General features: G+C 41.1%; 1 protein-coding gene across 3 annotated transcripts; it reads left to right on the plus strand.

Moving 5' to 3' along the window:
- The first annotated feature begins 676 nt into the window (after positions 1-676).
- Positions 677-10,197, plus strand: snx27b (sorting nexin 27b). Of its 3 annotated transcripts, none has more exons than XM_037075616.1 (13): positions 677-1,192; positions 4,647-4,878; positions 5,132-5,324; positions 5,561-5,625; positions 5,721-5,825; positions 5,948-6,026; positions 7,287-7,450; positions 7,546-7,635; positions 8,151-8,300; positions 8,395-8,523; positions 9,618-9,677; positions 9,775-9,837; positions 9,954-10,197. In XM_037075616.1, the coding sequence occupies exons 1-13, from the start codon at positions 861-863 to the stop codon at positions 9,996-9,998; spliced, it is 1,707 nt and encodes a 568-aa protein (XP_036931511.1). In that variant the 5' UTR covers positions 677-860; the 3' UTR covers positions 9,999-10,197. The 3 variants fall into 3 exon arrangements, with proteins under 3 accessions (XP_036931511.1, XP_036931510.1, XP_036931512.1); XM_037075615.1 differs by having other exon boundaries at positions 678-1,192; positions 9,775-9,823; XM_037075617.1 differs by lacking the exon at positions 677-1,192 and adding an exon at positions 1,761-1,945 and having other exon boundaries at positions 9,775-9,823.
- Positions 10,198-15,469: the final 5,272 nt, after the last annotated feature.

A 15,469-nucleotide genomic window follows, 5' to 3' on the forward strand; every position in this document is an offset into this window, starting at 1 on the left:
AGGTCCATACAACAGGAGAAGGTGGTGCTCATTCCACTTTTGTCCACATGGGGCACCAGAATAAACAAAAATCATGTAGAAAAATCAAAAATCAAGAAGAATGCAAGTATGACTTTAATTATGACTTAATGTCTCACAATTTTTGGCTTTTTAAAGTCACAAAACTGACTTTTATACAAAACAATTATGATTTGCCATCATTTTCGACTGCTGGGTTAGGGTTCATCTCAGGATCAGGATCTGATGTTTTCCCTCATAATTGTGACTTCTTATTTTTATCCCTTTTTTATTTCATTATCATAATTTTTACCTCATAAATGTTACTTTTTATGTCATGATGATTTTAAATCATAATTTTCAAATAAAACTTTTTAACAATTATGAATTACTGTTATTTCTTAGTCTCATAACTATGACTTTTACCTTATCCTGACTTTCCCCCTAATAATTGTGTATGTATTATATCATGATTTTGACTTTCTATTTCCAAATCTTCGACTTTTTATTTTACTATTATGATTTCTTATCTCATAATCTTGATTTGTATTTTATTTTATATCTTACAATTATGATCTACTACGGGAATAATCTTCTTCTTCTTCTTCTTCTTCTTCTTCTTCTTCTTCTTCTTCTTCTTCTTCTTCTTCTTCTTCTTCTTTGTTTTCTTATCTTAGGAGTGTAGGTGACCCACATGGAACGCATCCCGGGGCTCACTCGGGAGTCGTCGGGCACTGTCGGCTATTTCCGGTAATCTCGGTCAGTTAGCTAGCCAAGCTGATTAGCCTGCTACTATCAGCTAATGTTTGTGGGATATTTATCGCCGGCTAACCTGGAGTGGATGATACAAATAGTGTAGAGAAATGGCGGACGTCGAGGAGCAAGGAATTTGTTCGTCGGTCCCTCCGTTGCCTCACCCTTCCTCTCGTAACGGCTCCGGGAGCGGTAACGTTACACCGGGCACCGGCGGCAGCTGCCAGACGGCAACCACCGTTACCTCGGGCCCACGGCTAGTCCGAATAGTGAAGTCCGACTCGGGCTATGGGTTCAATGTCCGGGGACAAGTTAGTGAAGGAGGGCAACTGCGCAGCATTAACGGGGAACTTTACGCTCCGCTGCAGCATGTGAGTGCTGTCCTACCGGGGGGTGCCGCCGACAGAGCCGGTATTTCGAAGGGGGACAGGATCCTGGAGGTGTAAGTGGCTACTGTTTTAGCTTAACTCAATGCATATATTGACTAACATATGAGTGATTGAGTCACCTTAGAATGGCTGTCAGTCAAAATGAAGGAAAGCGGGACCCGTGAGCATCATTTACGGTCTCTTAACGGGCACCAGTTTTGGCCACTATGGAGCCCGTGTTTGCAGGCATCATACTGGTCTTGCAGGGCAGAATAGCAGTTCATCCTGATGAAAGGAGGGTCTGTGTATGTGTCACAGGAGACGGATCCAGTGATCATTAGGGATTCCCGTCACACAGAACCTATTCCACTCGTCCACAGCATGCCAAATATTCTCTAGTCACCCCTTGTACACATTCATGTCACCGCAGATGCAGTGTGCAATGCTGCATCTAGTCTAGCTTGCTGTGCTGACACAGGTCCTGAAGGTTAAAAACAAGGCAAATCATTCCCATGAGCATCTCTGAATCTGACAAATGGTTTTGATGGCACTCTCAGCGAGCACGTATGGGCGTGCTGCATTTCGGATGGAGGTGGTTGTCCTCACTGCCACGTTAGTATGCATGGAGATTGCTAGCTGATGTTAGGCTCTGTTGCTATGGAGAGGAACACGCAGCACACAGCTCAGCATCAGCACTGGCGCTTCAGTGTGTCTGTTTGTGTGGAGGAAGGTGATGCAGAAAGGGAGGGATGCCTTCGGTTCAATTCTGATTGGCTTCGCTCTCTAAAGTTCAGTATCTCATTGGCTGGCTGTTGCACACTGCTTTGGTAATGGATGGCCTGCAGTAACCTGGCAGTTTGTTGACCTCATTATTTCTATGTTGTTTGTGTGCGAGCATGTGGATGAATGTATGTGTGTTTGCTTGTTTATTTCAGCTCTGTGTTAGATATTTTGATCAATATCGTCCTTTGATTATCGGCTGAATGTATTGTTTGTGCTCATGTTCATGCTACCCTAGTTCAGCGGTCACAGTGTGGGTAGCATTTACTAGGGCTTTACTAGCCTAATTTGGGATAAAGGGATACATCAGGCCTAAATGAGTAGATCTTTGTGTACTTATTGTTGTCAGCTGTAGATTTGACTTTGGTGCCCAGAGCCTTTTAGCATTGCTGCCAAGGCACAGTATGCACACATTAAGTAAATATACACATAGTGGAGCGCCTGTGTACTAGCTGCAGTGGTACTCTGCTATTTGCTATGCAATCAATACATCTTTGCATATTCACAAACAACTCCTGCTCTGAGCCTTTGATACAGAATAATCTTTAGTGCAAGACATCTCTTTTCAGATTGATGATATACATAATGTTAGAACAATGCCGCTTCTGTGTTTAAGCTGTGCAATGTATATTCGGGCAGTTTTAGCATGTGTATCTGTTGCTGCACACAAAAAAATCTTTAATCTTACTCTACCTCTGTGATATCAACAAATGTATTATAACCTTGAATTATAAAGACAAAAGGGCTGAAGATAATGACACGCAGGAGAGTGTCGCTTAACAACTATTTATCACGTTCACAACTGACTGCTGACAGTGCAAGTGCAAAGGCCACTACATCAGTTTCTTATTATATAGTCATAAACTGCTAGAATGAAAAAGAGCTACCAGCATGCTTAGTCTGTATTTTGTGTTGTGCGAGACATGTGTTCCTCCGCCCACTACACCTGCAAGATGGTTTTATTTGTCTCCTCCATCAGTCTTTGTCTATTTACACTTACATAATCCTCTTCTCATCAACACTCGTTTGGGCTTTGCTATGTGCAGACTGCCTCAGTCGGCCTGCTTTTTCTGGCATGCATATTTAGCTATCTCTTGCCATTGATTTATTAGTTGTCAGCTGTCATTTTAAGCCATGCAATGACATATAATGGCTGATATATAAGCTGATATATATAGATAAGCTGTCTGTCACAAGTTCTGGCTGATATTTACATATATATTTGTTTTGACTATGTGCTTTATTTTGAGTACAGTTCTTTCTTCTTTTTCTTAAGTTTGCCCCCCTCCCATTTATCATTTACTGTCCCCATGGATTGTTATTTTTACTGTTATTGATTCAATAATTGATTCACTGCTGGATTCAAAAGGTTTCCCACCTGTGAACACTACCGGTTGCGTTGATTGTACGTTGGCTGCCTCAGTAGTTCTCGTTAAGAAATGATGAAACATTCCTGAGCTTCTCTGGTCAATTTGTGAGAGCATATAAAAATTAAGATTTGCATATGCAGATCTTTTTGCATGTCGTTATACCCCTGAAAGTTATTGAAGAAAGTTCGTTTTGGGGGTTAGATGGTAGAAAAAGCAGACTTAAGGATTAAGTTGGATCTGAGAGTACAAATATATTTTAACAAAATATAAGAGGAAGCCACTGTTTCAAAGGATCAGAGCAGATTTTTTGACTAACCATTTTATGCCACACAAATTGTGACTAAAGTTGTTTCCAGGGTTTTGACAGGGTTATGCAAATGACTAACAAGTGGCATTTGTCATGCATTCATGCATGTTTGCAAGCTGTTGTTTAAATTGGAAAAACCTGTTACAGTAGCACAAAAACACAAAGCACTGAATAATGAAATTTAATTTGACTGAATCTCGTTCTGGCACCCATAACATAACGTAATTTGTCGTAAAAGTGTCACAGACTGTTGAGGTGATGCTGAGAGCTTTTATAAGAGACGCTGTGGCTGTTTTGAGTAAACTATAGGCCTGGTTGCTACAGCGCTGTCATCAGCACTGTCAGGCCTCTGACACATGCCTGCCAGAGGGCACACACCCACTGTTGCTCATGCTCAGCTGTGCTAATGACATAAACCAAAGGTCCCATTCCAGAGGGGGAAGATGAGTGTTTTTTAGGACAAGACCTCTGTCACTCTGCCATGCATAAACGGGAGCTGTTTCCAGATTTCAGGCCATTTATCTGTAACACCTCATCCATCTTCCGCCATCTCATTCAGAATGTATGTACTATTGAGGGATCTCAAAATGTCCTTAAATTTGTTGGGCTGTCTCATAATTTTGTGTTTCACCCTTTGCCCTTGAGATAACCTTACAACGCAAAATGATGATGAGAGGATTTAAGGTGTCTGAATACAACAGTCTTGAATAAATGCTTCCTTTGGCAAACTCACAAATGTATCATTGTTGTTCTTAGTTTGTCTTCAGGCATGTTGCTGCAGTGTGTAGTATTTGTGTATTTGATTGTTTTATGTCGTTTATTGTCTCATCTTATATTTTTGCTGCTGGAAATGTAAAACCTTCTCATGTAATTTAGTCCAGAACAAGCTCAAGCCTCAAAATGTGCCTTAAACACAAAGTAAGAAAGTAGTACTCTGATTTAAATAGAGTTATCTGATGAAATTCTGCTAAATTTAAAAAAAAAAAAAAAACTCACCAGCACTGAGAAAAGTGAACTAATAATAGTGTTGCCTCTCTAACATCTGCATGCCTTCCTTCATGTTTTCAACAGTAATGGTGTGAATGTAGAGGGAGCGACCCACAAGCAGGTGGTGGACCTGATCCGAGCCGGAGAGAGGGAACTGGTGCTGGCCGTGCTGTCCGTACCGCCGCAGGAGGCCGACTGCCTGGATCCAGGAGACGATGTTTCAGCCCAGTCCTGCTACGACTACTCCGACAAGCAGGCCGTCCCTATCTCTGTCCCGAGCTACAAACACACTGAGCTCAACCAGGAAAAGTTTGTGGTGGGTGCACCTGGATGAATACACACTGTAAATGGCTAATTGAGAAGAGGAGAATCAATGTGTACACAGATCACTTTGATACACAGTGTCCGCAACTTTAACATGAACTCTGTACTCAGGCCTAATGTTCCAAGGAAGTGTTACAAATGATCTTTGTTGGGGCAGGAATTTGATTTTGATTTTGAAGATCTATTAATTGAACTTCTTGTCATTCTATTATCATTATTCTCTTTTCCCGCACCCTCTCCTCCAGGTTTATAATGTGTACATGGCAGGCAGGCAGCTATGCTCCAAGCGTTACCGCGAGTTTGTGATCCTACACCAAAACCTGAAGAGGGAGTTTGCCAACTTTACATTCCCCAAGCTGCCTGGCAAATGGCCTTTTTCCCTGTCAGAGCAGCAGCTGGACGCACGACGCAGAGGCCTGGAAGAATACCTGGAGAAAGGTCAGGGAGAGAGAGAGTCGGAGGTGTTGGGCTTCTGTAAAACTTTTTTAAAGCCAGAATTAAGAAATTGGTTTCATTCTCGCTTGGGTTTATTAGTTAAGTAATAGGCCAAGAAAAATACTTTCCACTGCAAAGTCCATAACTACACTGTTGATACGCCGTTGCATAACCACTGTTATTACACATGCTACATATAAAGAAACTCATGACCTCATGAAATTTGTTTTGATCTGCAGTGTGTTCTGTACGGGTAATTGGAGAAAGTGACATCATGCAGGAGTTCCTGTCCGAATCAGATGAGGTAAAAAGAAAGAGCGACATGCGTGTTTGTTTTCTTGTGATCCTATGTGGTCCTGTGACTCACCGCACAGCCTGTCTCTTCTTCTCATGGTCTAGAACTATAACGGCGTGTCAGATGTGGAGTTGAGAATAGCCATGCCCGACAAAACCACGCTCACTGTCAGAGTTCGCAAAAACTCCACAACAGACCAGGTTTACCAGGTAATTACATACACAGGCCGGTCTAAGTGTTAACCATTATAACCATGACCTCAGGAAAGTCATCCACCAGTGTTTTCCATTTCCTCACCCTCGCTCGTTCTGTCTCTTCCTCTCTCTTTCAGGCTGTGGTTATGAAACTAGGGATGGACAGTGTAACAGCCAGCTACTTCGCTCTGTTTGAGGTCATCAACCACACCTTTGGTTAGTAACAGCATGTAATTGAGCTCTGACTTTGGGTGTATGCTCCTTTACTGCACTGAAAATGTCTTTTTAATCTTTGTTTCAATTCCTCATCAACCATACTTTTTAACATAATATCTGAAGTAGGTCTTTACTTCACACAGCACCACTAACTGTATTCTCCATGATGTGTGTGCTCTGTTGTCACTACAAAGACATAAGCCGCAGTGAAATTGAAAGGGATTTTTAATGTGTTTGAACAATGGTCAAAGGAACCAGCAACAACAAGCTACTTTTTAAAAGTATCAAGCCATAGAAATCCCACTTTCTCCTTCTAGCCCTCCCTCCTGGGCCAGCCAGGAGATGTGTTAGCAACTAGTCCATTCCTTTCTCAAGGTTTCTTAACTTTTTTAGTCTAATTAATACATAAACAATTCTGCTAAAACCCACCACAATACAAACACAAGCAAAATAGCTGTCTGAAAGTACCTTAGTCCGAAAAGGCTACCAGTGTGTACTAAGTGCTGCTGTTGCCGTTTTTACATGACATCGGGCTTACATCTAAATAAACTGCTGACCAACAGGCCCAGTGGCTGTGCACTGGGAGTGCAGCACATTGTTGTAGCCTGCAAACCAGTCAAATCTGCGAGTATGTTTCATTTGCTCTGTCAAAAATGTCTGGCCTACCTCTCATTCAGACTAGTTATCCTCTGGGGGGGGTACACGACTTCAATTTTGATTTGAAAAATAATCTAATTCTACATTGAAAATCATCCAAAAGCCTTTTGGTCAGCACCAAATTAATTAATCATAATTTTTTTTGTCGTCATAGCAGGGCACACACCCACCTCCCTTCAACCAAGTTACATTCTCCTCTTGCTTACTCTGTTCCTCGGTTTCCCTGTCACATATCTGCTCCCCTTGCTGTGACTGCTGCAGCCCTAATATATCGTTTTTGCAGATGGCAGCATCCACGTTTGGATTTTTTTTTTTCGCCCACAACTTCTTTTCACAGCCCTTTTTAGTTAACGATTTGACTGTTTGTCACATTACCAGCATCAAACAGAGTATATAAAATATTTGACACTAAATGTTCCGTTGAACACACTGAAAGATAATATTATTTTGCTCAAAAATGTAGAGAAGGTCAGGAAAGAAAAGTACTCACCGCATAGGAATGTGATTTAACTCTCTCCTTCCTTCCTTCCTTCCTTCCTTCCTTCCCTCCCTAACTCCCTGTTTCTCTTTTTTCTCTTTTATGGGTCTCTCTTCCTTCCTCAGTGCGTAAGCTTGCCCCCAACGAGTTCCCCCACAAACTGTATGTACAAAACTATACCTCAGCCATCCCAGGAACCTGCCTCACCCTGCGCAAGTGGCTCTTCACCACAGAAGAGGAGATTCTGCTCAATGACAACCAGCTTGCTGTCAACTACTTCTTTCACCAGGTATGTGCATTTGTCTGCCTGTCTCTGTTGTGTGTGTATGTATCTGTTTCTCTTGTTTGTTTGTTTGTTTTCTAACGGTGCCTCGATCTTTGCAGGCCTTGGATGATGTGAAGAAAGGCTTCATCAAAGCAGAGCAGAAGTCCTACCAGCTGCAGAAGCTGGCAGAGCAGAAGAAAATGTCCATGGTCAGTGTCTTACTTATGGACAGACACCACACAGCGACTCTACTACTGTTCCTGAGTAACTTGCTCAGACAGAGACAGATACAGTTACTCACTGTGGTATAGTGTGTCTTATATCACTCTTCTCTCTCCCACCTGTTAAGTTTCCTTTCACTAAGTGAGTGTGTAGGTTTGACTGAGGTGTCAAAGACACAAATCCTTGCAGGAAAAATGTGCAGGGGGAAAGTAAGCTAGTGCCAAGTAAGCTCTGTCTTAAAACATAAATAAATAACCCTCACTTTAGAGAGTTTAAACTTGCCACAGAATCTAAATATTCACACCCTATTTTTTCAGATCAGTTTGGCTCCAGAGAACAACTAGTGTTTGACTGTACTCTGCATTATGGCTACAAAGCTTAGATGAAGTAAAACATCACAAGGTGCACACTTCATCAAAACACCAGTCAGTTGCAAACTTCATATTGTAATATGTTTATATTTATGTTTATTTATCTTTCATCTTGTCTCTTTCTCTCTCAGTATCTGAGTTTGATGAGGGGTTGCGAGGGCTACAATGAGATCATATTCCCCCACTGTTCATGTGACTCCCGACGTAAAGGACACGTCATCACAGCCATCAGCATTCACCACTTCAAGCTGCACGCCTGCACTGAGGAAGGGACACTCGAGGCAAGGGCACCTGTTTGTTACCACGTGTCCGTTTGTTTAAACATAAGATTGTATGTATGGTGAGTTAGCGTACTAAATCCTCCATCTTGTTCAGAACCAGGTGATTGCGTTTGACTGGGGAGAGATGCAGAGGTGGGACACAGATGAAGAGGGCATGGCCTTTTGTTTTGAATATGCAAGGGGAGAGAAGAAACCACGCTGGGTCAAGATTTTTACACCCTACGTGAGTATCACATCCACATGATTGCACAATGAGTATAATAATACATAATACAATGAGATTTTTGATGAATCATCATCAGTAATGTGGATATAATAAGTAGAGAAAGACAAGTATTAGAACAGGTAAAACAGTCTTGTAAGTTCAGTAAATTATATTGCTTCATTTTTTAAAGCCTTTAATACCAGGAAAAGACAACACTAATGTTATAAATATCATGATATAAAGATATCCACTTTCAGACGATATATAGTCATATAATGATAGCAATATAATATCTCTATAATACCCAGCCCTACTAAAATGACCCTTGCTAAGGATACCAGCATGTTACCAGCATGATTTAAATAAAAAGTGTTACATTCAAATATGTTCACCAGATATTTTGGCAAGTTTGGGGAGAAGGTCAATACCGACTTTCATGTGTGTACAGTGAATATGATGCTAATGCATACAGCTAGTTTATCTTAACATAAAGAATGCACAAACAAATCAGCCTACCAGCACAGCTTAAGCTCCCGTAGCTGTTTGTGCTGACTGCTTAGCCTAGCTTAGCACAATGACTGGAAACAGAAGGAAACAGATCTTGCTTGGCAAAATATACTTACCAGCACCCCTAAAGCTCACTAACTAACACGTTATGTCCTGTTTGTTTAATCCATACAAAATGAGTAGTGTAAAAGCTATTTCTACACTACTTTTTGGCTTTGTGCAGTTTCCTGGCTATGAGCAGAGACTCCAAGAGGTGAAATGTCCCAGCCAAGAAATAGTCTGGCACATAAGTCTCCCTAAAACTGCAAATGAATTAAACAAACACGATATAATGTGTTAATTAGTGAAGTTAAGAGGTGCCGGTAGGTGTATTTTGTTACCGCATGACAGAGCCAGACTAGCTGTTTCCAGTCTTTGTGCTGAAATAAATTAAGCTAGGCTGCTGGCTGTAATCTCATATTTACAGTACAGATATAAGAGTGGTGTCAGATCATCAACCATCTCTGCCAGAAAGCCAAAAAGCACTTTTTGTGAAATGTCAAACCATCCTTTCAAAGTGAAATATGTCATTTTTCTTTCTTTATGTTTGCATGGCTGATGTTCAGTTCAATTACATGCATGAGTGCTTCGAGAGAGTCTTCTGTGAGCTGAAGTGGAGGAAGGAGGTAAAGAGCATCTGCTTACAGAAAAACCTACTATATTACAAGTCACGTATTTGTGCCCTTTACTTATACATCATGCCTGCAATTTGTGTTTCTACAGGTGGAAGAAGAGGCAACTGACAAGGACAATAAGAACTGCAGCAAAGATGGTATGTGTGGCAAGGTAAGGCTTTGCCTGCCTCTTGTCAGTCTATGATCCAGTAATAGCCCTCTGTGACTTTCACAGTCTTCTGTTTCTGAGTTTGTGCGTCTTTGTCTTGATTACCATTTCTTCCGCAGAATATTTTCCAGCTGCTGAGGCACAGAAGGGATGGAGGCATCTAGGAAGGGAGATTGTTACCTCTTAACTGGACAGCGTCGTCATCGACTCAGTTCAGTTCGGCCCTCATCCAGCCCCAACCCCAGCAACACTCAGCTATCAAGCACATGGTCATCATTTACACCCCATCAGCTACACCCTGAGAAGCTTCCCCCAATACATCCGCAACTGAACAAATCGGATAAACAAACGCATAGAAAGCTACAGACACATGAACCAGAAGTCTTGAATCCAGTGCTTTATAATCATGCATTAAGCAGAGCTCTGTCAAAAAAGAAATGAGGCCTCTATAGACTGGACTCATGCAAGCCTTCTTCTTACTGGCAGGGACTTAGAATGTGACCAGTACATGAGCCTCCACTGAAGCAGTCATGCCAGGAACAGAAAGCTGAAGTGAATAAGGAAATATCAGTGGACTAACAAGGGAAAGTGAAAGCTGTAAGTGCTCAAAAACGGGAACACACATAACACATTATCAGCGATACTGAGAGTTGATCACAGGAAGAGACTCAGCTTCTCGATTCAGCGAGCAGAGCAGCAGTGTCTTCTTTCTTTTTTTGGCCAGTTATTAGCGCGCAAATGTGTTTGTGCATGTTTACCATGCGTGCAAGGGGGGCCCCCGGAAGACAAGAGGCCAGCCAGTGCGAGGTCCTCAGAATGTAAGTGAGGGCTGAATTAGGCCACATGCATTGATTATCATCTGTTTGCCACAAAATTTACTTTTACGAAAGCAATCTATTAACATTGTAACGTTGCAAACGAGAGAAGGGATACAGACACGTTGTAGGATTGTTAGACAGTTTTTTCCATCCAGTGTGCACCGCTGCGAGGATTTGACATATGAGCAGGAACATGTTAAACTTACGACTAATGTTGCACTTTATCCAACAGTATTAACAACCTCCAAATGTGGGAAATGTAACCTAAGAAGCAGATAGTGGGCGTAATACTCACACTTAGTTTACATTCAGCTTTTACTGACTGACTACAGTATGATTATGTACTGCATCATCAATTGGAGCGCATTGTGCAGAGCCATGTGTTAAACCTTTCTGTATTTATGGTATTACGTAAACACTCCATGCTAATGTTTTGGGGCCATTGTAGAGAACTGATCGGACAAGTGAAGTACAGTATGTTCAGTGTGCATTACCCTTATGAGACAGCAGGGGTCCTTCTCTTCCTGAGTGCTCTCTTGCGGACAGTGATTACTTAGTTTCTAAGAACTCCCACAGGATTTATAATAGGCCTGTAATTCAAACGGCAGCACTATTTATCTCTGTAGCGGGTCCACTGCTTTACTGTTAAACCACCCATGCACTCCAGATTCAGGTTAAGTGGGAAGAGGATTTCTTAGCGAGAAAGGGCGGCTTGCACCTTACATCAACATGATAGATACGAAGATAACTGCACATTCACTGAAGCCTCTGTAGCAACTCTGCAGTGTAAAGTAATAATAAACAGTCTGATTTAATGTCCTTCTAAATGAGGCTGGTAAATGTTCTCATTCCGACATTAATGTAATGATAATGTCATAACATGCAGTAGTTATCTGATGGTGTAATGGTGAATACTAAACAAAACACTGACACATCAAATAATGTAATTACAGGTGATTACACTATTAAACCATGACACTTTAAATGCTGATATTAAATATGAATTATTGCTTTTTGCAAATTTGTGTTGAAACTGTCATAATCATTAAAGGTGCACTACGTAGTTTTGGGGAAGAAGTTTCAATCAGATAAGAAAGAACTCCGTTGACTTTTTTTTTAATGGCTAAACAAACTAAATAAACTCGTTAAACTTGTTTTCATGACTGAATAAACTGAATAAACAAACTGACCTAAGGACAAACACAGTTTCATAATGTTTAAATGTTTGTTTATATGTGGTGGACCCTGCCACCTTTCTTGCTTCAAACTGTTTCTGGGGACCTTATTTCCCTCTGAGAACAGCTTGTTTTTTCAGTTATGGAGGAAATAAATATTTCTGAGTTTGTATTATTACCTCATAAAAACCTAAGTTTAAATTTCTTCTCTAAAACTACAGTGCCCCTTTAAGTCTTTGTAGCTTCATAGCATTAAAAACTCTTTAGAAGGACATTATTTCTTGCATTTAATATATATTATATATATGATATTACATGTTCAGTTGCTACTAGCTTGTACAAGATGAGCTCTCATGTAAGCGCAGGGTTATACAGCTGGTTATCATGATCTAAAATCAATATACTGTGTGTCATGATATGGCTTATTTATGCAAAAACACATGTAACGTAATAATGAACTGATGCACAAAGAAAATAAGATACGGTCATGTGATCAGGATATGACGCTGATGAATATCATGAAATCATAGTATTTAATTGTCGCTCAGCGCCTTTTTTAGCTCGTAATGAGAATATCAACAGTATTTTTTGTTAACTACAGGCAAGTAAAGAGTCATCGATTGACATCTCTTACTAAGAGTGCTTGTTCTAACAATGGTGCTGTTCACAAAAGCCATTTTGGGTGATGAATGAGCTTCAGAAGACCTTGGTGAAAGAGGTTTAATTGAATGTGTTGAGCCTTGAATTGAGAGACTGAATGTGCAACCCTGAAGGCCGAATGCATTTCCCAGGATTCTTGTCTGTTTACTGGACCATGTCTGACGTGTTCAATTGTCTGACAAGGATCTGATCTGCCCACCTCCATGTGTGCGCTCCCCCCTCTCTTTTTAAGTGTCACTAACGTTATTTATTTCAGTAAGATACGATGTTAAATTCAGCATCTGTTGTTCAGTTTTTTTCACCTGACATGGTTTGGTTTTCAGAGAGCCACGCTAAGGAAAAGGAGGGACACTGACAACCTGCAGATTCTTTGACATGTTGAAATGTAAAATTTAAGACAAAGTGTTTGGTTATGTCGCTTACTGTAATAAATTGTAACATATTCTTTTAAATAAACCGATTTATTGATGCAAAGTTAGTTGGTTTTTTTTGGGGGGGGGGTTCTTTGTGTTTGTGTGTGTCGGAACCTGAGACTAAACCAGCAGGTGGGAGTTGAGAGTCGAGGACTGCCAAAAGTTACCCTCCAGGCTCTTAGTAAGCAGAGTGAGGTTAATCCCATAAAGATGATTTCACGCTTGTTCTCCCAATCTCCCTTTGTGTACCCACATCTATTTTCTTTCTCCCTCCCTCTCTCTCTCCCTCTGCATTGCCTTATTCCCCCCAACTCCAACATACTTTAATGAGATCTGGGAGACAATTATCCAACAGGCAGCAAAATAGCTGTTCCTTATCGACCTGCATCGAGTACCTGCACCCGGGAATTAATAGCTATTGAGTGTTGTTGGTGGGGGATATTCTGTTGGAACATCTGAATTTTGAGAGCCAAGATCTTTGGGCCAGAGACCTGTCCTGAGAGACGTCTTGCACAGATCAGACGAATATTGATCAGTTTCATTCCACTAATTAATCATATGACAGGAAGTGTGGCCTACCTTAAAGATAACATTTTAATGCAGATGCGTCATTTTTTTTTTTTTTTTTTTTTTTTGAATACATGTATAGAGTTGGAGAAAGGTGCAGGATAGAAGTTCTTTTGTTTTTGTCTGCGTAAGTGTTCTGACTCTGTAAGAAGAGCCATTTACAGCTTCTAACAAGGTCTGTGAGCCGCTAGTCTTGGTAGTTGCAAGTTAGCATAATGGTTCTACAGTATGTGCCCAGCATACTGTACTGGCCTAATGTAAGCTAGCTAGCATTAGCCACTTTAATGTTAGCTAGCGTTAGCGACACTAAAAATAGGTCACTAGAGTTAGTGTCATTAAAGTAACTTGGTGTTGCTGGCAACAGTAATGTCAGATAGCTGGTGTTAGCCACGTTAAAGCTCGCTGGCAATTTTTACATTAGCTCGTTTCTAACATTTCTAACCTTCGCTAGATAGTATTAAGGACTTTAACATTAACTATCATTAAAACTGCTAATGCTAGCAACATGAACAGTAGCTAGTGTTAGCAACATTAGGAAGTGCAACAAACTGGCAACCACATGAGGGGGCAGATGATTAGAATAAAAGTGGAGCTGTGACATGAGTGAACTGGAAGAGGGAAATGAAATGCCAGATTTAGTAGCTGAATGTTCTCAGTAACACTTTTGAATGATCGTTTAAAGGTCCAGTGTGTAGGATTAAGGAGGCTTTAGGAGCCAAAATGGAAAAAGTATTCAGAATTATGATTTCATTATTGTATAATCACCTGAATTTAATTAATGTTGTGTTTTTATTCGCTTAGAATGAGTCTTTTATATCTACAGAGGGAGCAGCTCCTCTTCCACTGAGTCTGCTAGTTGCACCACCATGTTTCTACAGTATCCCTGAGCGGACAAACTAAACGCTGGCACCAGAGAGGGCATTTTGTGCTTTTACTATGCACTATGTAGTTTTGTAAAACTCAGACAGATAATATTTAGAATACTGATGAGGTAATAACAATGTTTTAAACTAGAAAGGTGGCTACTTACATCCTGCAAATAAAAACTTAAAGTAAAACAGTATGGAAATTGTGTTGTCCTTTGAGGGCGGTTTGTTTATTCAGTTTATTCAGTCAATGAAGATTTCCACTTCTGATTCAGATTTCTTGCACCTTTCAGATAGGAGCATCATAGTGACTCGCTTGGTTCTTAAAGTACATTTGCAGGCAGCATGTGTGGTTCTCTGTGCTGGTTTTCTTTCACCCCCTCCTATTTTGCAAAGATATGCAAGTCTAGAGGATTTTGATTGTCTGTGGAAAATCTGGCAACCTGCCTGCAATGTCCTCTTCTTCACTTTTAAAGTAGGATGAGCTGACTGACTAGAAATAAGTCGGTTAACTAAGAAAATACTGCAGTTCCCTTTCAGATTTCCCCAGTTCTTTGACATTTCTGAATTGATTAAACCAATAAAACACACCATATTAAATATCAACCATTATTCCCCTCCTTATATATTGTCCCCTCGCAGTGGTGGAATAGAACAGCAGAGAAAGAGAGAGAGGAAGAGAAGGGAGAATGTGTGGTTACTGCATTAGGTCTGCAGCAGGGTCCTCACGTTACCACTTAATGTGTGAGTGGGTCCGTGGTTGTGCTGCTTCACGTGTCCGTGGATGTGAGTGCGAATTTGTGCGACATCTGTAGCCACACATTGCAGTGGCCCCCTTAATGACAAACACACTTTCTGCATCCCACTCTCCCGCTCGCCGCATCAGTCCCCTCTGTTCTGTGTGACTCAGTTTGCTTCTCCCCTGAACAAACGGCTCCGCATGAGCTGTCAACAGCAAGCAGGTGGATGTCACCGCAGGGGGAGAGTATCTTAGATTTATTACCCGTGCAGAATTGCATTGCTCAGCTGTGTTAGGCAGCAGCCCCGGCAGCCACAAAGACAAAAGGAGCTCAGTAGGCCATTGAAACGCACTGTGAGATGCTCCAGTAGTGAACTACCCTGCCTGCCTCATACTG

This window comes from Acanthopagrus latus, chromosome 17 (genome assembly GCF_904848185.1).
Source record: "Acanthopagrus latus isolate v.2019 chromosome 17, fAcaLat1.1, whole genome shotgun sequence".
Classification (NCBI taxonomy): Eukaryota; Metazoa; Chordata; class Actinopteri; order Spariformes; family Sparidae; genus Acanthopagrus; species Acanthopagrus latus.